This window comes from Colias eurytheme, chromosome 23 (genome assembly GCF_061535395.1).
Source record: "Colias eurytheme isolate Ceu_HAF_F1 chromosome 23, ilColEury1 Martin Lab GWU primary, whole genome shotgun sequence".
NCBI classification, from domain to species: Eukaryota; Metazoa; Arthropoda; class Insecta; order Lepidoptera; family Pieridae; genus Colias; species Colias eurytheme.
Genome location: NC_143002.1, coordinates 7,841,726 through 7,866,023, shown reverse-complemented (window position 1 = coordinate 7,866,023; position 24,298 = coordinate 7,841,726). Strand labels below are relative to the sequence as shown.

At 33.3% G+C, this 24,298-nt stretch overlaps 1 protein-coding gene across 1 annotated transcript; it reads right to left on the bottom strand.

The window, feature by feature from the left end:
* Window positions 1-1,365: 1,365 nt before the first annotated feature.
* LOC149898403 (coiled-coil domain-containing protein 63-like) lies at window positions 1,366-23,799 on the bottom strand. The gene is made up of 12 exons (XM_090115253.1): window positions 23,719-23,799; window positions 21,441-21,563; window positions 20,391-20,490; window positions 19,706-19,803; window positions 16,344-16,483; window positions 14,641-14,815; window positions 11,926-12,108; window positions 10,496-10,646; window positions 10,050-10,221; window positions 6,239-6,371; window positions 2,059-2,189; window positions 1,366-1,561 (listed from the first exon to the last, which is right to left on the bottom strand). The coding sequence occupies exons 1-12, from the start codon at window positions 23,797-23,799 to the stop codon at window positions 1,366-1,368; spliced, it is 1,683 nt and encodes a 560-aa protein (XP_089971379.1).
* Window positions 23,800-24,298: the final 499 nt, after the last annotated feature.

The window sequence follows — 24,298 nt, the reverse complement described above, 5'->3', positions numbered from 1 at the left end:
ATCGCGCTAACTGTACGGATATTCGAGCGAATATTTTTGTTGCATCGGTTAAGTTAGCGCATTCGTCAATCAATCTATGACGATATTGTTTTACTCGTATTTTTACATAAATAAAAGGATGGAATTTGGAAATAATTTATAACTTATTAAATATATTTTATTCTACTTCTATTTTATCGTTTCATTTTAATTTATACAGATGCCTAAGATTTTTATGTATATGAGGGCCGATTTTTCAATACTTGGATAAAACTTATCCTCACGTAAACTGACAAATACGGGCAATTAGAATACGTTTTTAAAATGGTAGTTTTATACATTATTCGACGAATAAGTTTTATCCAAGCATTGAAAAATCGGCCCTAAGTAACATTATGAAATTAGTTTTCATTCGATTAAGAAGGCTTTTTCTCATAAACTCTATGTATCTTGACACTAGATAGGATATAGACAGACTGTTTTATCTGAATACAAAATATTTTCAAAGCAAAAAAAAAGAAAAGACTTTAAAGATCTCAAGTTACATATGATTACAAACAGATTTAGTTTTTACTGAGAATCATGAAAAACTGATCGTTAGTTATGTAGACCGCTATTTAAAAACTAAATAAAAAACCACACACGTAAACATAATGGCAACATAAATTAAGTTTAGTTCAAATAATTGACGAACTTTACCTTTTAAACTCAAAAGGAGCGTTCATATATAAACTGGAAGCTAGAACAAAGCAAAGACTTGTTACAATTTGACAAAGCTGCTGCCTTTTAAATCTACACCAGGGGGAATGCGTCATTGTTTTTTTTTTTTATTTTTTTACTTCGCAAACACTGCTAGTTGTTAACTATACTGTTGAAATGTTCCTAAAAGTTTACTTTACAGTCGCCGTTTTGCGTTGTGTAGGTGATTTTAGTTTTTTGTGAAAATGTGTCTGATTGTTACCGTGTGCTTGGTGGAAATGTGTTGCTTTGTAAACGAATTTTCTAAAATGCAATGGTTGGTTTCAGTTTAAACTTTACTTTTTCTTGTCTGAAAACAGGAGGAATAATTGGGTCATGTGAATTGCCAAAATATGAATTATTATATTTCATCTTTTAAAATGAATTTACCATCGATTCGTTAAAAGCGGTTGCGAAATAAAACACACAATTAGCAACAAAATATTTATTTCCAATAAAAACATTACGTATAACAATCAAAATATAGTAGGTAATCATCATTGCTATAAAAAATTAATTGCCCTGTATATCTCACAGAATCTAAAAGTAAATAGTGATTATTCATACATCGCTATATACCGCCTCACCATTTTGAAAAAAAAAACATCCTGTATTACAATCAAAAGCTTTGCCATCTAGTCTAGTAGTCTAATTCTGCATATACCGCCTAGCCAAGATAACCCTACTCTGCGGCACTCGGCATTCCGTCAACTGGTGTACACGGTCACTTCTCTCGAAGGCTGGGTCCTCACATAGGTTCCTGAGGGCGTCTAGTACTTGGGTATCGTTGAACGGTTGTTCTAGGGTATCTGTGACGCGGGAGAGCCAGCGGGCTTCTATGCAACTGTGAGGAAAATTATGTTTAGAAGTAAGAAGGAATGTATTTGTAGTGGTAAATGGTTAAATCTATGCTTAATCGATTCGAAAGTGCTTCTAGAAGAAGTTTAATTTAATAGATAAATGTTTAAATTCAAAATAGAGCAAATATAATATCTAATATTCTAATATATCTAATATATATATTATAAAGGCGAAAGTTTGTAAGGATGTATGGATGTTTGTTACTCTTTCACGTAAAAACTACTGAACCGATTACAATGAAATTTAGCACACATATAGAGGGTAACTTGGATTAACACATAGAATAGTTTTTATCCCGGAAATCTCACGGGAACGGGAACTATGCGGGTTTTCCTTTGCAAACGCGGGCGAAGCCGCGGGCGGAAATCTAGTTATAGCTATATTTGGGCAAATTATTCTATATATCTATAGTAGTAGGATATTAGTATTACACGCTATACTATATCAATTATCAAGTAGTAGGATAATATAATATATTACGCAGGACAAGGGTTAGCTGGAACCAATAAGTTGATGGGGGTCGCAGACCAACAAATCGGGGGTTGGGGGTGGATAGTATAGTTCTTTAGCCGAGAAGCACTTTTGTCACCTCTCTTCGTCATGTGACGTTCCTGTAATAATTGTTTATTTGCTTTTATGTGATGTTTTGATGATTAGGTAATAGTAAATAGGCTGCAAATGGCATTCACATTTAAAACTATTGAAAGAAAATAATTTATAAAAATAAAGACTTCTATTTATTTACAGGAGGTTGTAAAAATTTTATTTGATTTCGAATTTCCTTGTAATTTCATAAATAATTGATTCGTAGTAGAAAGAAAGACATACTATATAAATATAACATTTAAATTTTAAAGAAACGAAAATGCCTAGTTTCACTGCCTTTTTACTTTTTCAAGTGCAAGTTTCATCAAAAACTGTTTAGTAGTTAAATAAAAGAAAGACCTGTTAAATATTTATATACCTTTAGTTACTCGTATGTAACAAATTTATTTTATTGGGGCGTAAAGGAATGTAATTTGAGACGTTAGGTTCCTAATTTGTAGGGCAAGTGGTCAATTAAACCCAATCTCTAAATGTATCGTTTATTCTAATCCTATTATCTTACTTTTTATACATTATTTATTATGATATATATATCATATCATATCCCCTTCAAAATGATCCAATCTTCCTCCCAACCCCCTCCAAGCAATACTACCGAACATCTCCTTATAGAAGTCCAACTTCCTCATTCCAAAATTCTCCTCGGCGTCTTCTATAGTCCTTCTTTGACCAATAACTATTTCTCTTCCTTTGACCTTCTCCTTGATGACCTTACTCCTGAGTATAATCATCTTATTCTCATGGGCGACTTTAATACATGCTTACTTAAGAATGACCACCGAAGTAAGAAATTATACTCTCTCCTAAATTCACATAATCTCCATATACTGCCGCTTAATCCTACACATTTTTCTCCTGGCTGCTCCCCTTCCCTTCTTGATCTCATCATTGTCTCCTCTCCCCTTTCCGTATCCAAACATGGTCAGTGCTCTGCTGATGAATTTTCCTATCACGACCTCATCTTCTTATCCTATAAACTCCGTCCTCCTAAGCTCAAACCTTCATCTATCCTGCTGCGTAATTTTGCCGGTATGGATCACGACCAACTTCGACTTGATGCTTCTGAGTGTGATTGGCAAACAGTTTTTGACGCAGATACAATGGATCTCAAAGTGAACTTATTCAACGATATTATGCTCGCACTGTATGATAAACATGCTCCTTTAAGACCTGTTAGGAAAAAACACACACCTGCTCCGTGGCTGTCTCCAGAAATAAAATCCCTTCTTAGTAAAAAACATCGTGCTAAGACCAAACTGAAGATGGCCAAATCCACTGAGATGCAGGATAAATATAAAACTATACGTAATCGTTGCAACGTATTGTGTAGGGATGCACAAAGACGTCATATTCACAAGTCGGTCGAGAACGGCGACCCTGTTAAAATATGGAAATTTTTAAAATCTCTAGGAGTTGGTAAATCTTCCCATACCTTCCCTTCATGTAACATCAACCTGGATAATTTAAATTCTCACTTTGCTTCTTCATCTTCACTTAACGCCACTGTAAAAATTAACTCTACCCTTAATAATCTTTCTACCGCTTCTACTCCTGATTTTCCTCCGTTTATTTTTAAACAAAGTTCTGTTGATGAAGTTAAGAGGGCTACCCTGTCCATATCGTCGAATGCCATCGGTACTGATCTTATCAGTCGTAATATGATCATTCCTATCCTTGATATCATTATTCCCGTCATTACCCATATCCTAAATTTTTCAATCATCTCCGGAACTTTTCCTAGCTCCTGGAAGGATGCTCACATCATTCCCCTCCCCAAAAAACCTAATCCATCAAACTTATCCGATTTCCGTCCTATTTCCATCCTACCATTTTTGTCCAAAGTACTCGAGCGCCTTATCCATTCCCAGCTTAGCACTTTCCTTAACATTAATAATATCCTTAGTCCTTATCAGTCTGGTTTCCGTCCTGGTCATAGTACGACCACTGCACTTGTTAAAGTTACAGATGACATTCGTTACGGTATGGATAGCAAGCAACTCACAGTTTTAGCACTTCTTGATTTTAGCAATGCCTTCAACATGGTAAATCATGATATTCTGCTGAGTTTGCTTCGTCTCATTAACTTTTCATCGACAGTTCTTGATTGGTTTTCAAGTTACCTGGGCGATCGGCGGCAGCGTGTTTTGTTGGATGAAAAACAGTCAACTTGGTGCGCAGTTTCCGCCGGTGTGCCTCAGGGTGGCGTCTTGTCACCTCTTTTCTTCGCCATTTTCATAAATAATCTCACTTCTCAATTAACTTCTCCCTACCATATGTTTGCTGACGACTTACAAATTTATACCCATTCTACGCTCGATGAACTACCAAATGCTGTTCATTTTATTAACAATGAACTGGCTAAAATTGTCATTTGGTGCGATCAATTCGGCCTTAAGATCAACCCCGCAAAAAGCCAGGTTATTGTAGTTGGTAGTCCTTACCAAATATCTGAGGTTGACTGGGGTATATTGCCTGCTGTACATATTAACGGTGTTATAATACCTTTTAGTAAGCATGTTAAAAACTTAGGTATTCACTTAGATCAAACTTTTTCTTGGTCTCACCAGATTCAAGAACTTGGTCGGAAATTTTACGCCGCGTCTAGTTCTCTACGACGTCTGCGTAACTTCTTACCCATACCGACAAAAATTATGTTAGCACAGTCCCTACTCCTTCCCATTATTGATTACGCTGATGCATGCTTTCCTGATTTAACAGTTGAGCAACTAGACAAACTTGAGCGACTTCAGAATTACGGTATTCGGTTCGTATTTGGTCTCCGTAAATACGACCACGTCTCCTCTTTCCGCAAGAAACTCAAGTGGCTCCCAATTCGTCTTCGCCGGAATGTGCATTATTTGCTTCTCCTGTACCGTATCCTTTTTGACCCTAAGACCCCCTCCTATCTTAAAACGAAATTCAACTTCCTGCATTGTGAAAGCTATTCTCTTCGTTCGGTCGATAGGCTTGTTCTGTCTACTCCTTTTCGTCGCACTCATTACTTTGGTAATTCCTTTACAGTCACTGCTATAAACCTATGGAATGAACTGCCGATAAACATCAGACAAGCCCAATCCCTTGCTTGTTTTAAAAATCTCGTCCGAAATCACTATTTAAATTTGGCTTTTGACTCGGTATAGCATATTTAGCTCATTATATGTATTATAATATGTATATTATTTCTTTAATGACTCCTTGTCCTTTGTCTTTTATTATTTTATATGTATATGTATTCATATGTATGTAAATGTATATATATATATATATATATATAGGTATATATTTTTTTACTTATGTTATGTTTATTTTTGTTTATGTATGTGTTTATTTTATAGTGTTTAGTTTATCTATAATCTTTATTTAATAGTATTTTGTTATCTTTGTATAACATTATTATTTATTTATCTTTGCGTATACTTTCTACCTACCTACCTCCTATTTCTAGTTTATTATTTATCCTTTCTATCAGTTGGTTGCCTGGAAGAGATCACTCTTAAGTGATAAGGCCGCCTTCTGTGCTGTTTTTCTCTTAGAATAAGTTTTGTTTGTATTTTATGTATTTTGGCAGCACAATAAAGAGTATAAATAAATATAAATAAATAAATAAATATTTAGTATTTATAAAAGCAATGTAGACAAGCAAGAGATTTTATGTCAAATTTTAACTCAAGTGTATGTGAGAAGTTTAATTCAGATTTTAGAGACACATAAATAAGTAAATAAATATTTCAGGACAATTTTCCCACACGGCACGATCTGATCCCATACTAAGCTTTCGCTTGTGTTATGGAAACCAAATGGCTGATAAAAATACAAGTAAAATTTTAAATATGTAAATACTTATAAAGATAACATAATGCAATTGTTCCACTTTTATTTACTTTTATTATATAAACTAAAAACGACTGGTTTCGTTAAAAAGGGGACCAATGAATCGTGTCTTTCTTTAAAAAATCTAAATGATAAAATGCTGATCTATCAAGAGGTGACAATACAAAGTATAAATTATATATATGTATTAATGTTTGTAATAAAAATGTATGTAATCACTAACATAGTAGTATGTAATTTGGATATATTCCCGTATCTTCTCAGCAATGAGGCGGAAGGTCAGGTCGAGCTGGTGTAGTGAAGGCTGCTTATCACCAAGGAGGTTCGCGAAGGGTTCCATGCTGCAGTCCAGGGTCCTGCAAAGGATTTATAGTGAAGTAGTTTTTTAGAGATAAGAGATTTAACATGATTAAAAGAGCAACTATGCAGTTTCTTGGCTCTTCTCTATTTGAAACTGTTTTCTGAACTGGTGGTAAATCTATGTTATGAAATGTTAGAGCTCGTGTTTGAGAAAGGAAAGATGTACACGCTAAATTTAGGGAGACTGTTAATTATATTATGGTTATGGCATATAAATGGCATTTTTACTTAGCTTATTCCATTATACAAGAATAACATATATAGATATAAGACATTATTACTTTTTAAACTCTTGAGGTGCTTCTTCTTAAAAGTGGATATTAAAGTTTTAAGGTATCGTATCTCATGAGATAGAAAAAAGATATGACGTGAAGCGGAAGTGAAAAATTATATTACGAAGTTTTATTGTGCTATGTCATCTTAATTATATTAAGGGCTGATTTTTCAATCCTTGGTTAAAACTTATTCGTCGAATAATGTATAAAACTACCATTTTAAAAACGTATTCTAATTGCCCGTATTTGACAGTTTACGTGACATTTTAATATTATCGTGTCTTTATTGGACGGATAAGTTTTATCCAAGCATTGAAAATTCGGCCCTAAATCCTTCAAACCGGCCACATTTGAAATCAAGTTTATATTATTAACAATGGAAAAATAGTTTTTCTGCTACACGTGTTAAAGATGGTAAACTAAGCTCAAAATGTATTCTGGAATGAAAATAGTTTTCAAATAGATTTACTGATTCCGCTGTTGTAAGCCAAGTAACGCCCCTCAGTTGATTTCAAAGGAATTTCAAGTTGATTTATTTCTTGAACGGATTTCAATTATTATTTCGTTTAAAATAAATAAAATTATGTAAGCTTTAATCTATTTAAGCTGTGCAGTTTCTGGTCTATTTAGGTTTGTGTTTTAATTCGTTAATTGTTAAAATTTTAAATAATAACTTTTTTTATCTTGTAAGCTTTATAAGTCATTTAATGCTTAAGTTCTGCAAAAGGCTCATATTACGGTTTAATACCCACCCCCTCACTCAACCTAACAATTCATTAACTCAACCTACCCACTCACTCAAACTACCCACTCACTCAACCTAATCACTCATTCTACCCATCCACACATTCTACCCACTCACTCATTCTACCCACCCACTCACTCTACCCATCCACTCATACTACCCACCCACTCATTCTACCCACTCACTCATTCTACCCACTCACACATTCTACCCACTCACTCACTCTACCCACCCACTCACTCTACCCACCCACTCACTCTACCCATCCACTCATACTACCCACCCACTCATTCTACCCACCCACTCATTCTACCCACTCACACATTCTACCCACTCACTCACTCTACCCACCCATTCACTCTACCCATCCACTCATAGTACCCACCCACTCATTCTACCCTCCCACTCATTCTACCCACCCACTCATTCTAAGCACTCACTCATTCTACCCACTCAATCATTCTACCCACTCACACATTCTACCCACTCACTCATTCTACCCACCCACTCACTCTACCCATCCACTCATACTACCCACCCACTCACTACCCACCCACTCACTACCCACCCACTTACTACCCACCCACTCACTACCCACCCACTCACTACCCACCCACTCACTACCCACCCACTTACTACCCACCCACTCACTGCCCACCCACTCACTGCCCACCCACTCACTGCCCACCCACTCACTGCCCACCCACTCGAACTACCCACTCACTCAGCCTACTCACTCACTCAACCACCCACCCACTCAACCCACCAACTCACCCTACCCACCCACCAATACCGCCCACCCACTCATTCTACCTACCCACCCACCAATACCACCCACCCACTCATTCTATCTACCCACTCATTCTACCCACTCACTTGAACTACCCACTCACTCAACCCACCCACTCACTCAACCTACTCACTCACTCAACCCACCCACTCACTCAACCTACTTACCTACCCACTCACTCAACCTACCCACTTATGCTAAATCCACGTTGTTAGAAGTCTCATATTGACTGCTTACATTGAGCAATTATTACTATTTACTACGTATTAGCTCAATGACCTATTTCATGAAAAATTTCAAACACCGCACGATCTGATCCCATACTAAGCTTTCGGTGTTATGGAGACGGCTGATAAACATGCATATTTACTTAATTTTAAATAAATACTTATATAGATAATTTTTTTTTTTTTTTTTTTTTTTTTTTTATTCTTTATTTTTCAAGGGACTATATAGATAATTAACACGTCTGGGTGTACACAGAGCAAATATCAATGTTCATCACACAATTATATGTTAGAGCGTATTTGTATCACGTAACTAATTTTTAAATTATTTCTTAGACATCTTGACTCGACCAAAGTCGGTACAAGAATGACTCGCAACTGCAAAGTGCAGACGACCGTTATATTATATAGGACGATCAAAACAACTATCGAGTGGGGTGACTGTGTGAGTCAGCGCAGGTGTTATTTGTGTTGTTTTGATCGTTATTTTGAATATGACATGTAATATTATTATTATTTGATAATTAAATGATTATTAATACTTTTATCCATTTAATTATTATTAAAATAAATTATTTTTGACGTGACAACGTCTTAAATTAGGTTGCGACTGGGAGTCACTTATGAAAAAGTGTAACGCTCGGTAACGTTACGATGAGTCACCGAACGAGAGAGAGGCCCGCCGAATGCCTTGCGTCTCTTTCCCACTCAACTATGATCGAGAAAAAGACGTTGTCACGTAAAATCTTCGCCCGTAAAACCGACTTTACAGGCAACCATTTTTTTTACTTTTAAACTATAATTTTATCGTTAAATTAAACGCGCTAACATATACATATATCTATGTTCATCACCCCTGGGTGGGAATCGAATCCACAACCTCTGGCTTGGAAGGCAGGGACCAACCGAGCCAACCGATCAGTCAAAACTCGATAAGTACCTTAAATTTTTTGAAGTCGAAAGCTTTGACCACTAAGCTATTCCCTATGAATCGATAAAAATCACTTAATTCAACATAATTGCAGCTTTGATTGGCACATCATTGCAGCCGTCACCCGGCGTCATCAAGACAACATTACGTGTGTCACTCAGCGCTGACGTCACATCACAACTATTAATTATAACATCTCATTAATTGGATTGAATTATAATTGAATTGTGAACGTGACGGATAGTGTGCGATATGCTATGCCAGGGGGTAAACATGATGTCTTAAAGCAGGATTGTTGTCAGTGTGGGAAAGTGATGAACTTATATAGCGCTGTCATTTTTCCACACTGGAATTAAAACTGCTTTTAGATTTTTATAAGGAATACATTTTTGAGAGCTGTTATTTTTTACGTGATTATTAATAGAAGGTAATTAATAATTTTTGAAAGTATGTTTCCTTTATAATTTTGTGTTATGTTTCTTAACCTTATAGTATACTGCCCCGCGTTATTATATGTACATATTTAGTATTTGAGTTAATATTTAGAGGTTACTAAATGTGTAATTTTTTAAAATATTTTCACATCTCTACATGATTGTGAAATCTGGGGCATCTGTCATATGCGCTTTAATCACTATATAATAAATAATTAATACGGTTACGGATAACAATTAATTTACTTTTTCAATAAAAATTAGCACTTTACCTAAATATTTCACTAACACTATCCATAGTGTTGTTAAGCAATTCTTCTCTTTCCTTGTAAATTCTTCTTTTCTCTTCTGTTTTCATCTTCTGTTCTTCTAATTTATTTCTTAAAACTCGCAGTTTATTTTGCCGCTTTTCTTCCATCATTTCATTCCAGTCTCTTCTGTCCTCTAAATTATAAATATATTGAAAGTTATAATATAAATAAATTAATAATGTGGTAAAAAAGAAGAGAAAAATAATTAAAAATGGTAAGAGCACACTTTAACAACCCTATTGAACATTAAGTAAAAAGTTTTTCTGAAATAAGTATCGTAAACAGTAAAAATCCTACGTATGCTGCACCATCTTTTTTCGTAATAGTCATAATCTGATAGTTCTATGTTCTATCTATCATAGAGCACACTAATCTAGTTACTATTACAAATGAAACAAGACACAAACCAATTTCTCTTCGTAGTCTCTTCAAGTCTCTGCTTAGAACTTCGTTTTCAGCACAGTAGTCCGTCAACAGTGTGTAAATGGAGAAATTCTCTTGTTCCAATCGATTGAATTCATCTATTATTTTATTAATGTTGTCTTCTTTTGCATAGTCCTATATATTAACAATAATATCTTAAATAATTTAGGCAAAAACGTAACGTTCTTTAAAACAAAAATACCTCTTACAAACATTTACATCGAACATAGAGCTACAGCAAGAGCATTCTTTCGTGATCTTGTGAAAACAAAAACTTGTGTTCAGTGTTGTTCAGTATTAGAACATTGCATAGAATCTTTTTGAATGCACTAAGAATAACGAAATAATGCTCTACGCCTGTTTACACTAAAATAATTTGACATAGTGGGGTTAGAATGAGCATTTGCGCATTTGATGTAAATGCACAGTTATTATATATATATATATATATATATATATATATATATATATATATATATTTTTAACATTTCATTTTGCATATTTACATTTTGAAATTTTCATATGTTCTCATATTATATGCTATTCGGGTTGTAGAATATATGAAACAAATGAAAGTTATCAAAATTAGTCGAGACCTTTTATTTATTCCAAAGCCATGTGAATGAAATGTATTTATAATTTAATTGTTAAATAAAAAGTTTAATTTTGACTAGCTTGTGGACGTCATAAATATTGTTCCATATTTACAAATTAATTTATCTGTTAAAAAATTAATCGTTTCGAAATGGACAAAAAGAATTATCTTTTTTAACGTTTATGCGAACGGGGAGATTAAAAAATTAATTTATAGCTTTAATTTCGGAGGGAAGATTCAAATGTGTTGCCATTTTCCACAAAATTGTAGGATCGTATATCTAAATTAACAAAGACAGGGGACACGAAAAACGTATAGATTTTTTTATATAGAAGCTCCTGTTATTAACCCGTTTTGACGTAGTAGAAAGTTAAAGGATTTTTGTACCGGTGTCAAAAATATGAGGGGGCGTCCATAAATTACGTGAGGTGTTATTTCAACTTTTTGACACGTTATTTATGGTCGCCCCATAGATGAGATTTAAATATGTTTTAATTGTTGTACTTTTACTTCTGATAAAAGTTTATTTAGAGAGAACAGAATGCCTTATAACTTTATAAAAGATGTGAAGTCATAGTATCTTATTGGATTTAAAATAGTAGATTACTTATAATATTCGCCCCTTTATTCAAGTCCTTACTTTCAAGAAAATGTCGTATTTATAATTAAAAAATGCATATGAAGCGATATAGTATCCTATGGCATTCAAAATAGGTAGATTACTCATATTATTAAATCCAATTCGTATTTAGTATCAAGATAGGGTCTTCTAATTAAAATGTGCAAAGAAACCTAATTCCCTATTTATTTAAATCTCACCGTTACTTCATTAATGATTTTAACGTGATGGTCAAACTCTTTCTTTATATCTTCTTCTTCTTTTATCTTCTCTGCTATTTCTCTCTCTTCTTGCTTCCTATTGATGCGCATGACTCCCTTTCTGGCGAGAAAGTGGTACAGTTTCATCTCGTGGTCGAACGCTTTTTGTAGATCACGCATTTCCTGAAAATAATAATTATTAATATACATTTTTGCAGAAATGGAGGTGGGCGGGACATATCTGCAGACTAAGTGACAACAGGTGGACCAATAAAATTCTAGAATGGCGTCCTTGGACCGGACGAAGAAAGGCTGGCCGTCAGCCTGATAGATGGGTTGACGACATAGTGAAGATCTTGGGAAGGAAGTGGATGCGGGTGGCGACGAACAGAAAGGAATGGCGTGCACATGAAGAGGCCTATACTCAACTATGGGTTAAACCGGGCTGAAAGAAGAAAAGAAGAAGATACATTTTATGTTTTATATCTTAATCTTAATATTCTATACTAATATTATAAAGCTGAAGAGTTTGTTTGTTTGAATATTCTAAGCATATGTAAAACACAACATTGCAAATAGTAATAACGAGGTGCTAGAATCTCTTCGAAAGGACATATAGAATTAAAATATTTATGATTCAGAATTAAAAAAAGAAATTTAACAAATGACCCAAACAAAGTTTCTTTGTATTACGATGTTTTCTCCGAACATTATTAAGTTTTTTGTAAGCTTTGTGAATGGTAACATATGAAATAAATTTGCATTCTAAAGTACAACATTGTAATGGCTAATAGACAAAGGCTAGTTTAATTATCCTGTTGTAAATTTAACAGCTTTATACATCATTCATGCATTTATAACGTGTAGGAAACAGGTCCGTATTCAGTAATTATAAGACTAGATGGTTATGAAAATTTATTTGAAACTAGCGGTCCGCCCCGGCTTCGCCCGTGGTACATGTTTACGTTTCTACATCTCTACATAAGAACCATCCTCGTACTTCAAGGAATATAATAAAAAAAGAATTATCGAAATCGGTACAGCCGTTCTCGAGTTATGCGCTTACCAACACATTTTGGGATTCATTTTTATATTATAGATTGTGCGTGTATTAAGCTATTGCATACTGCATAGCTTCTATCGCGGGCCTTGAGCGCGGGGACCGAATCCAGAAATTTTGTAACGAAAAACCTCACGCTCCCCACTACGACGGGCGCGGAGGTGTGGCTTGAAGGCATAGCATACAATAGCTTTACCGCGGCAGTCCCCGAGTGCCACACGTCTTTTTTTTCATGTTTTATGATTCTGAAAATTGGTATAGTCCGTAATAACTTTGAAGATTGGTTTTGTTAGGAATCTGGTGTAGAATTTTGATATTTATTTTGTAAGAACTAATATAAACAACAAGCTATGCTGCGCGGTTTCACCTTCGGACAAATTCGCAAAAGCAAGTTTTCTATTGCTTATTCTGTTAGTCTGGTACTTGGTCTGGTATATAAACTTCGTAAAAGTCATTGCCAAATTTAAAAAAAAATCAGTCGTTTTCGCGTGAAAGAGCAACATATATACAAACATTCTTACGAACTTTCGCGTTTATACTATTAGTAGGATTTTAAATAGTTATACGCTGTTCGCTATTGGATAGTAATGCTAATCTTATTCGGCGTTTTAAGTGATTTTCGCTTAATCATAGACACTGTCAAACTACCATTTTTGTCTTATCTAGATGAACGTATATTCACTGGTGTAAAAATGTGTTTCTGTATAAAATACTAGAAGTAGAGAATTTAAGGCAATAAACTCTTAATGGTGTCATCAAAATTGATTGACAATACAGATAAGAATAGTAAATTAACCCACATGAGCGGTAAAATATTTAAAAATTCTTGATTGACTGTGGCACGGGAATTATAAGCTTTAGTTTTAACGACCGTGTTTTAGAAATGTGAAAAAAATGTATTAAAAGTAACTGAAGTGTAACAGACATTCTAAAAAATGCCTAATATAATTTTTAGGTGACTAATTTGACTAAACAGATTTTGTCAGTTTTAAATATTAGTAATTGAAGTATGACACTTATAATTACTATTTGTTTTTTAAGCTTTATATGTGTTTATATCCTAGAAGATAGTTTAATTAATAAAACCACTTAATTAATTATGTTCGTTTACTATTTTTCGAAAACTCTACAATAGAAAATAGCATTAAAAACTTTGCCTTAAATTTAAGTTAATTTTATTTAACTGTTTCATTATAAATTATTCACAAAATTTCCAATCTGTTTATGCAAGTATAATATGGACTAGTTTACGATCATTGGAAAGTGGCTGTTATCAGCTTAACTGTAATAATTTGCTAGCTAAAACCAACAACGTTTTCGCCGCTTTAGTTCATCTGACTTGTTTATTTGCTTAATATTTGTAGCACCCATATTACCAATAACATAAATACAAAGAAAATTTGCTTTTCACATTGTCTTAAATATCTATACTATAATATTATAAAGCTGAAGAGTTTGTTTGTTTGAACGCGCTAATCTCGGGAACTAGTGCTCCGATTTGAAAAATCCTTTCGGTGTTAGATAGCCCATTCATCGAGGAAGGCTAGATATATCATCTTGTTAAGAACAACAGGAGTGGAGCACTGCGGGTAAAACTGCGGAGCACACAAACAAACAAACTCTTCAGCTTTATAATATAAGTATAGATTTCACACCTGGACTTGCACCATCTGATCCAGGTTCCCCTTTTCCTGCACAGACCGCAGCTTGGCACACCACTCGTCACGCTGGTCGTACGCCAGCGTGGAAGACTCGAAGAGGTCTGTTAAGAACTTCTTGCCTTTCTTGAGAGCGTTCAGCATTTTCGACCAGGCTTCGTTGAATATTGCCCTACATAATGTTTATATATTAATTGTAAATTTATATTTTTTGGTTTTGTAAAATATCTTTACTTAGATTGCAAGATTTACTCTATTTACATCTAAAGATTTTCGGTGATACACTAGTGACTAGATAGACAATTCAAAGATATGTTTAATATAGTTAAATATGTTCCAATAACAAGTATGGTAGTGTGTTATTTTTATTGAATTTATTTTTCGTTTGTTTATATTGAAATAAACGTGCATTGGTACGTCAAAATCTATTTAAGCATTAAACCGAATTGTTAGTAATTTTGCTTCAAAGAACAACCTAATCTAAACATCCATGAAAATTTAAATTTACATTTCTAATAATTTAAATATAATTAAGACCATTAAATAGGACATAACTTGGACAATGATGGTTGTTGTAAGCTCACAGAAAAGATACAATTAGTCGACGTTTCGCTTTAATAAAGTTCAAAAAGACTTTTATGGGTCAAGATATTCGTTTTCATAGTAGAATTCCTTGTAATGTAACTAGGTTAAGTGCGAAAAAATTCAACATTGGGTAAATTGACTTAAAAACCTAGATTATATAATTCAAAAAGAGTCTATCGGATTTCTTGATAATTCATCTGGATAAAAACTGCTTGTTTCAGGAAGGATTGTAATTTAAAATAGTTTGGAAAATCCAAAAGTGCACGCCTCATAATTTTTTTAATAATTATTCCCTCAGTCCCGGAATCACAGACACAATAGAAAATCTATTGTGTCGCGGCCCGATCGGGCCGCTCGGTGGTCAATGGGTTATTTATTAATTATTATTTTTGTTTATTTAATAACAATTAAACCACATCGAATCAGACCCTGAAAAATGAAAGGGTTCTATTCCTGAGCATACTCAAGCGTAAGAGAAAAAAAAGACTCGATTAGTAAAGTATTTCGGTCGCTATCGTGTTAACAAGAAAATCCTCCGCACATACACAGACACACGGACGTCCAAGACAGAACTTTTTTAAACTGTTTTTTAACTAGTTTAAATAACAAAAATGACATCAAAAACATCATGAATGTTAAAAATAGTGTTTTTTCTTAATATGTGTGTGTATGTATTATCTTACAAGTGCAATGTATGATACATAAAGACATTTTAAGTTTGAAAAATCAGATGTTTTGCGCGAAGTGACAGTAGTACCCACCTCAACGCTTCGCTTATGAGGCGTGCAAAACAAATTGTGTCGTAATTAAGCTTTGATAAAAGTTTACATGCGGTAAAAATTAGCCTATATCAAACTCTAATGTAACTATCTCTAGACACAAAAATTATTTATGAAATCGCCCCATTGCAACGTGAAAGAAAGACAAAAAGGAAACATACTGTCGCGTTTATAATTTTACGAGGTTTCGGCTTACTAGGTACTTTGCCCGCGTTGCAGTTGTCTAAATCTTAACAAATTACATTCCAAAACCTTGCTCGAGAACCACTCTCTATCTATAAAAAAAAAACCGCATCAAAATCCGAGATTTAAGCATACATAGGGACCACAGTTTACCTGTCATTCAGCATATGTTCGATTTCTTCTCGAATCTTCTTATTTTCACACTGGACTGCATTAAATCTCAACATGGCGGCTTCTAATTTATTTTCCGTTGAAGCTAGTCGGTTCTCACTGAGCAGGCGACGTTCTTCCAACTGTAAAATCTTTGTTTATTAATAAAAATAACACATTTATAGTTTATTCTTTTTCAATTAACTGCTTATAAATATGTACTTATATAATTTTTGACTTCGTATTATGTCAATAAAATACATCATTACACACAATATATGTATAAACAAAGATTTATTTTAGTTTTTATAAATGAATAATTAATTAATTATTATAGACTCATAGCAAAGTGATAGAAGTTTCGCAAAGATATGAAATCCTTATTTTAATTTATTTCTTGCCCACATTACATTATATTTTCACATATTAAAACTTAAAACAGGTTAACACTGCAATAAATGTTGTAGTGCTTTAAATAATTTAAAAACTGCTAACATGTGATTTTTGAAGTGACGCTTGAAAGTAAAATTTCAAGATCGCGTAATAGCAATACCACAAGCAATACCATCACGACATGGTAAGGCGACGATTTTGGTACATTTGAATCTTGCCAAAAAAGTTTCACTCTGACACGTGTGCTTGGCACACACGATCTTTTTCAGCCGATGTCACGAACAACAACTAGTGACATAAAACGATGATATATTGTAATCTCAACTCAAGGGACCGAAACACTCGTCATAAAGGGGAATTATATCCGGTGTAAAGTTTTTGATGGATTAACTTTTATCAATCGATTCTGGTTGTTTCCGAACGTATATGTTCGAATATTTGATACTCTTTGTTCGTTTTATAGCTTGATGTATGGCTTTGAATGCTTTAAGATATATGAGTTTTTTAGTGAAGTTATGAACTGATTATATGTGAGGTTTTAATAATATAATTACCACAGTTATACTAATTTAATTAGAAATGTATATAAAGAATATATGTATGTATTTGTATTATATTATGTAATAATTGATATTTTTCTGTGTGTCGGGATTTAAGTTTTAAAAATTATGCTTTTAAACTCAAAAATCCAGCTCAATCTTGTTGCTAATTAAGAGTATATTTAGGGCCGATTTTTCAATGCTTGGTTAAAACTTATCCGTCCAATAAAGTATTACACGATAATATTAAAATGTCAAGTAAACTGTCAAATACGGGCAATTAGAATACGTTTTTAAAATTGTAGTTTTATACCTTATTCGACCAATAAGTTTTAACCAAGGATTGAAAAATCAGCCCTTAATCGAATTAATCACACCCTTATAAGAAATTGACGAAACAAAAAAATGGAGTATGGACTATAGATAATAAACTACTAGGTACTTTAGTAATAATAATCATAGAGTACATAAATTTCTCTACAATTCTTGATTACAAATTTATTCCCACTGTACAAATCCAAAATTAAAGCTTTGTTGCGACAATCGACTGCGATTGTACTGAATCACGGAATGATAAATCATAGCTCGGTTTTACAGTTGTTTTGCAATTGCTTCACTGTTCCAGCATCGGGTATAAACATTTTAATTACAACGCTCTCTTATGACGCGAGAGTTTTGAGTTCGGGGTTTAACAGCGAGCGAAGCGATAAGCGGAGCGGTAAGCGGAAAGAAAACATACTAAGTATTTCAGTAAATCTTACTATACTGATGTTTATTTTTTTATTTATTTATACTTTATTGTACATATATACCAGACAGTGAATAACAAGATAGGTACCTGGTACAATAATTAAAAAAAGAGATGATGTTTGCTGTTATTTAAATTTATCGGAAAGAAGAGAAAACATAATAAATAATCAGTCAACAAACAATAGTGCTTTAGCAGTATTACTTTAATATGTAATAGATATTACTATATCAGATCTTAAAATCTGAAGGTAAGTGATTTTGAGTTAACATCATAATACGGGCGACGGATAGACAATAATTTTTGAATGTATGATGACATGCACTATTTATTTTTGAATAAAAACTTGAAAGACAATGATCTTGAATAAATATTGGAATCTGTGTACGGGGAACGGTTATCACGCTGTAACGTTATTGCAAATTTATAAAGAAAAGCAGTTGGAAAACTGAGAAAGCACGGTGCAATATTTTTACTGATCAGGCATACAAACAAATGAATTTTTGATTTATGAACGAAGAAACCTTTCTTCGAGCGTAGGTATAGTTTTAAGCTAGATTCCGCGTATGCCATTTATGAAACACCAACCTTACGTTTATTGTATTTTTAGGGTTTCATACTTTATAAAGAGGAATGTTTATGGGGTCGTTTTGTTTGGTTGACAGTTAAGACTTTCTCCTGTTCTGTAATTTCCGTACATTCCAACTGTGCAATTATTTTTTATGTGTTATTTGTTTTATGGTGTTAAGAAACATTGTCTAAGTAATTCAGGTATTCAGTATCGTATTATAAATAAAAAAATAAAAAATACACGGTGTTTGTTCATTAATTGTTGTTGTAATAATATTTTTTCTTTCTTTCAGATATGCACTTTTCAGCTAGAGGTGTTCCCGAACAACTACGATATTGGTGCGTTCAAAAAATGAACAAAAGGCCGGCAAAGTACCTGTATGCTGTACTATTAGTTTTACAAGTGTTTATGGACGCAGTGTGATCACATGATGTTATGCTTGTGTTTAAATGCTGAAGAGTTTGTTTGTTTGAACGTGCTAATCTCGGGAACTACTGGTCCGATTTGAAAAATTCTTTCGGTGTTAGATAGCCCATTTATCAAGGAAGGCTATAGGCTATATATCATTACGCTAAGACCAACAGGAGCGGAGCCACGCGGGTGAAACCTTCGGGGTTTAGCGCAGCTAGTCATTAATATAAGTCTACCTGGCTCTCCTGCCTCTCTTCTTGATAAGACTTCTCAATTTTTATGTAAAGAAATCAGTAAAATAATAATAGTAATATTTTATCTTTTTTATTCCTCAAGCAACTGTCTCACAACCCCAATTGAGAATAAGAAAAAGTTCAAAGTGCCTGCAAAGTTGTCTTGTATTACAGAAAAATAATTTTAGTTTCAAATTCACGTTGGAGGCTGAAACTTTGTGGTTTAATTAAAACCCGCTAATATCTATAGAAATAAATAAGATTGTAGAGGCTGTTTGAAATGCAAAAATGTTAAGTTTTCTTATGTATACATATAGAACAGTTTTAGAAGGTAATGGTTAAAATTTAATATGAAATAATTTCATATTTTTGTTGATTTGTTTTTGGCTTAAAATTAAAGCAATTCGTTAGGTACTATTTGTCTTCGAGAAGGTTTACTTCTAAATTTTACCTAATAAATATATATTTACCTGTCCATTATTGGCGTTTACGATCTTTTTTAACTGTAGCATCCGTTTATTTTTTCTTTGAACCAATTCGTCCATTTGTGACATCATAGTTATTCCCTCTGTAATATTTGTATTGAATTAAATAGGAAATAGGATAGTAGGCAAATGTGAGGCTTTATTTACTAGTTCAAACTATCTTTGTGCCAAATTTCATACAAATCGGTTTAGTGGTTTATGCGTGAAGATGAGACAAACAGAGTTTAATTCGCATTCATAATGTGAACTTACACGATAATTTATCTGTGATGATAATCACTATGATGTATAGAACAGATTCACTTAGAACTCACAAAAATATATAAAGTCATATATGGAAGTCATTTGGCTTACGGTCAGTACTAAAATCAAGATTTTTTCCTTATTTTTAGAAGAAATACCTCTTGCTATATCTCTCTTGTGTTTGATACTAATATTATTTTAAAGCTGAACAGTTTGTTTGATCGCGCTAATCTCAGAAATTACTGGTCCGATTTGAAAAATTCTTTCGGTGTTAGAAAGCCCATTTATCGAGGAAGGCTATAGGCTATATATCATCACGCTTCGACCAAAAACAGCGGAGCCACGTGGGCGAAACCGCGGCGCACAGCTATAGTGTTATATATTTGTAATATTGATATTGGTATTGGTATTATTATATCTTAATTACCGTCACACTCAAATCCAGTCTTTGTGTAGAGCAATAATGATCTTTGTAGCTCGTTCCTCATTCTTTTGGTATTCTTTTTATGGGCACCAGATCTTGCTATCTGTACATACAGACACATGAACTTATATATTTATGAAGATATTATCATCAATCGCAATAAAAAAAGTCTTCTATGCTAAATTTTGTATTGATATTATGACTTTCAGGAGATTCGAAGGATGTTTTAGGCGTAAAAGAAAATACGCGATACAATAACCTCGTGCTTGTAGTTTTTATATAATTTATTGGTAAAATTAACAATCAAAAAAAAAACAAGTATTTACAAAACAAGAGTTTTCGATATTACTAAATGATAGCTCTACATTTCTTATTCCTCGTTATTAATTTCAGATTTAACATACAATGGACTATATGTTATATCTGAAATTAATAACGAGGAATAACATAAAATGACTATATTATAAGAAAAAAAGATGCGAAGTTAGTTAAATATTAGTTTGAACGTAATAAGAATGTACTGCGATTCTACACAGCTACCTAATTGATGTAGGTAGTTGATAACAAAACTACTATAATATCTGAAATTAATAACGAGGAATAACATAAAATGACTATATTATAAGAAAAAAAGATGCGAAGTTAGTTAAATATTAGTTTGAACGTAATAAGAATGTACTGCGATTCTACACAGCTACCTAATTGATGTAGGTAGTTGATAACAAAACGCAGCTAGTCAACGACTATTAGTAAAGTGAAGGTAGTTGGGTCGAACGTCGTATAAACAACGTCTGAGCACCATGGCACGACACTCTATATTGACAACTACTCATCCACAAAAATATTAAATCAAAAGTTACGTCTAACAATGTGTTATATCTGAAATTAATAACGAGGAATAAGAAATTTAGAGCTAGCATGCGTAGCTGTATTGGCTCAGTATCTCTGATCCATATTTATGCATGCATTTTTTTGTAAAATGATTGTTTTTTCTATTAATTGTAACAGTGTTTAATAAAGTTTTCATTATATAATAAAATTTATGTTATTTACTTTCAAATCAGTTCGTATATTGATGTACTCCTTCTTCAGAGTGCGTAGCAGCTGATCCTGTCTCCTGAATTGAGGATGCACTCCCATGTTACGGTTTTGTCTGTCTGCTTGTACCATTCGAAACTGGAAGCATAATAATGTATGGGAGACATGCATAGAGTATCTGGGGGCACGGTAGTGGCCCCGCCAAGACGAGCCAAGCGAGGCGCACGGGCACTACCTACCTTTTCTCGAAGCGCTTCGACGTTTTTTTGAACCCTCATAACTTGGGTTTGGATTATGCTAGATCAACAAAATTTTCGGGATATATTGTCAATAGCGGACTTATTGAACATATTAAGTTTTAATTACATTAGCTTTTATACTTCAGATTTTATTTATTTCTAAAAAACGCTAATTTCGTCACTGACTCACTGATGATCATCAAAATTCTTAATGTATTTCCTAATGTCCTAGAAAGCTGAAATTTTGTATGTAAGCTAGTATTAGCACACAAACAACAAAAAAATTATAAAACTTGTAACTTTCATCCCCCAACCCCTTAAACTAGGGGATGGGAGTTTGTATGAGACCTGTAATTTTAAATTAAATTTTGAGGACGCTAGAGGTCTAATCTAATAATCTAAAACTTGGTTCCCCTAGATATATATATATATGTATAGGTACTCCTTGTTAAAAAAAAAATTTGTTACAAACAACCTACAAAAAGAAATGAAATCCCACCAAAAACATTTTCATGTAAAATGTTGCCAAGACGAGCCCATATGACTCGCACTGTCAAAAAGTTATCAGATCTCATGTAGAGCCAAGCTTCTAACACTACACGCCCTAACTCTACAAGGCCTAACTTCACAAACTCTACACCTTAGTCAAAATATGTGGCTTGGCCGTTCGTTACTACAAGAACTATTGTATAACACAAAAGTAATGAACAGTGAATTAATTTTTCACCTTACGCCGATGTGAATGTAGCGAAATGGCCAAGCCACATATTTTGACTAAGGTGTAGAGTTTGTGAAGTTAGGCCTTGTAGAGTTAGGGCGTGTAGTGTTAGAAGCTTGGCTCTACATGAGATCTGATAACTTTTTGACAGTGCGAGTCATATGGGCTCGTCTTGGCAACATTTTACATGAAAATGTTTTTGGTGGGATATATATATCATATTGTGTACAAGCCGGCGCATTCTTTTTCTTAATCAGAGCGCATTCTAAATTTCAATCTCAATTAGAATTCTGATTAGTTTTGTTTTTGGTCGATTTTTTGTATAAATACGGGAACTGTGTACAAATAAAATCATTACAATCTGAAATGTCTTTGAGTTAACAACCCCTCTACAGTTCTCTACAATTGGTGACCCCGACGGAGCAAAAAGAAAACATGGAAGAAAAAGACGAACAACAATATGAAGAAAAGCACTGCGAGCTGGCCCCCGTCTCCATCCAGTCCAGGCTGCTACCATTTTGGCGCGAAATTTACAAATAAAATTAAATAAATTAATAAATTAAAAAATAAAATAAAATAAAATAAAATTAATAAATTTACAATCTGAAATGTTTTTGAGTTAACAACCCCTCTACAGTTCTCTACAAATGTATAAGCTTCTCAGTATTGTTATAGGTAATTTTGATATGAAATTAAGGCTATATTTTTGTATCATTGGTCATTTTGGTATAAAATAGAAGTAACATATTTTTTCAATAGAAGTGTAGTTATTTTTGCACATGAAAGAGGAATTCTTCTCTATACAGGGTGTAATCGTTAAGTGTGCACAAGCGATTATTCCGTAACTATAACAGATATCAAAAAACTTTAAACTGATATCGAAAGTACTTAACCTAATGAGTAAAATGGCCGTAATGGTTTCAAGTTAATTTTTTAGACATTTCTTGTTTTATTTTTATAAATTTATTATGGCCATTTTACGTACTTTCGATATCAGTATAAAGTTTTTTGATATCTGTAATAGTTAAGGAATAATCGCCTGTGCACACTTAACGATTACACCCTGTATAAAGGTAAGAGAGGTAAGAGTTTGAGTTTATTTTGTTGAATGTTCTAATATCAGGAACCACTGGTTCGATTTGATTTTTTTCTGTTAAATAGTCATTTTATAGCAGAAGGCTCTCGACCAATAGGGAAGGAGTAGTAATGAAAAATGTTGTAAAATGAAATGAAATGGAATGTTATTCGTTTATTTTTATACTAATAATATGAAGAAGCAAAGTAAAGTATCTTTTGTAGGTCAGCTAGTTATTTATGGTCATAAATATGAAATCACCTGTCTCTGAAGACGTAGATGTTCGTCCTCCATTTTCTTTATAACTTCCAAATCGTTACTGTGTTCAGATGTTCCGTCCATTTTTAGTAGAATTTTGTAAAATTGTTACAAATATTTGACTTGTAAATGATTACTTGACCTACTCGATTACTCCTTTTACACAATAATATTATTGTAATTAAGGTTATCAATATTTTAGGTTTTATGAAGTTTTAAATAAATAGTGCAAGTTTGCAACCAGATTAATTATTCTTAATGTTTGGTTGAGTGTTCATTTACATTTGTTTGTGTATCTTTTTTACATAGATAGATATATTATAAACGAATAAAGTACATGCTAGATGCAATTAATCTGTTTTACTATTCACTTTTTGCAATCATTCTAGTTTTTCGCCAAGTAATTTTTGTACCAAATTTCATACAAATCGGTTCAGTGATTGCGGCGTGCAGAACATACAGACACCAGACAAACAGACAGACAGAGTTATTTCCGCATTTATTATATTAGTTAAGATTTGATCCCGGCAGGCACCCCTTGGTTCGAAAAGGTAACGTTTAACGAGATATTGAAATAAATCCC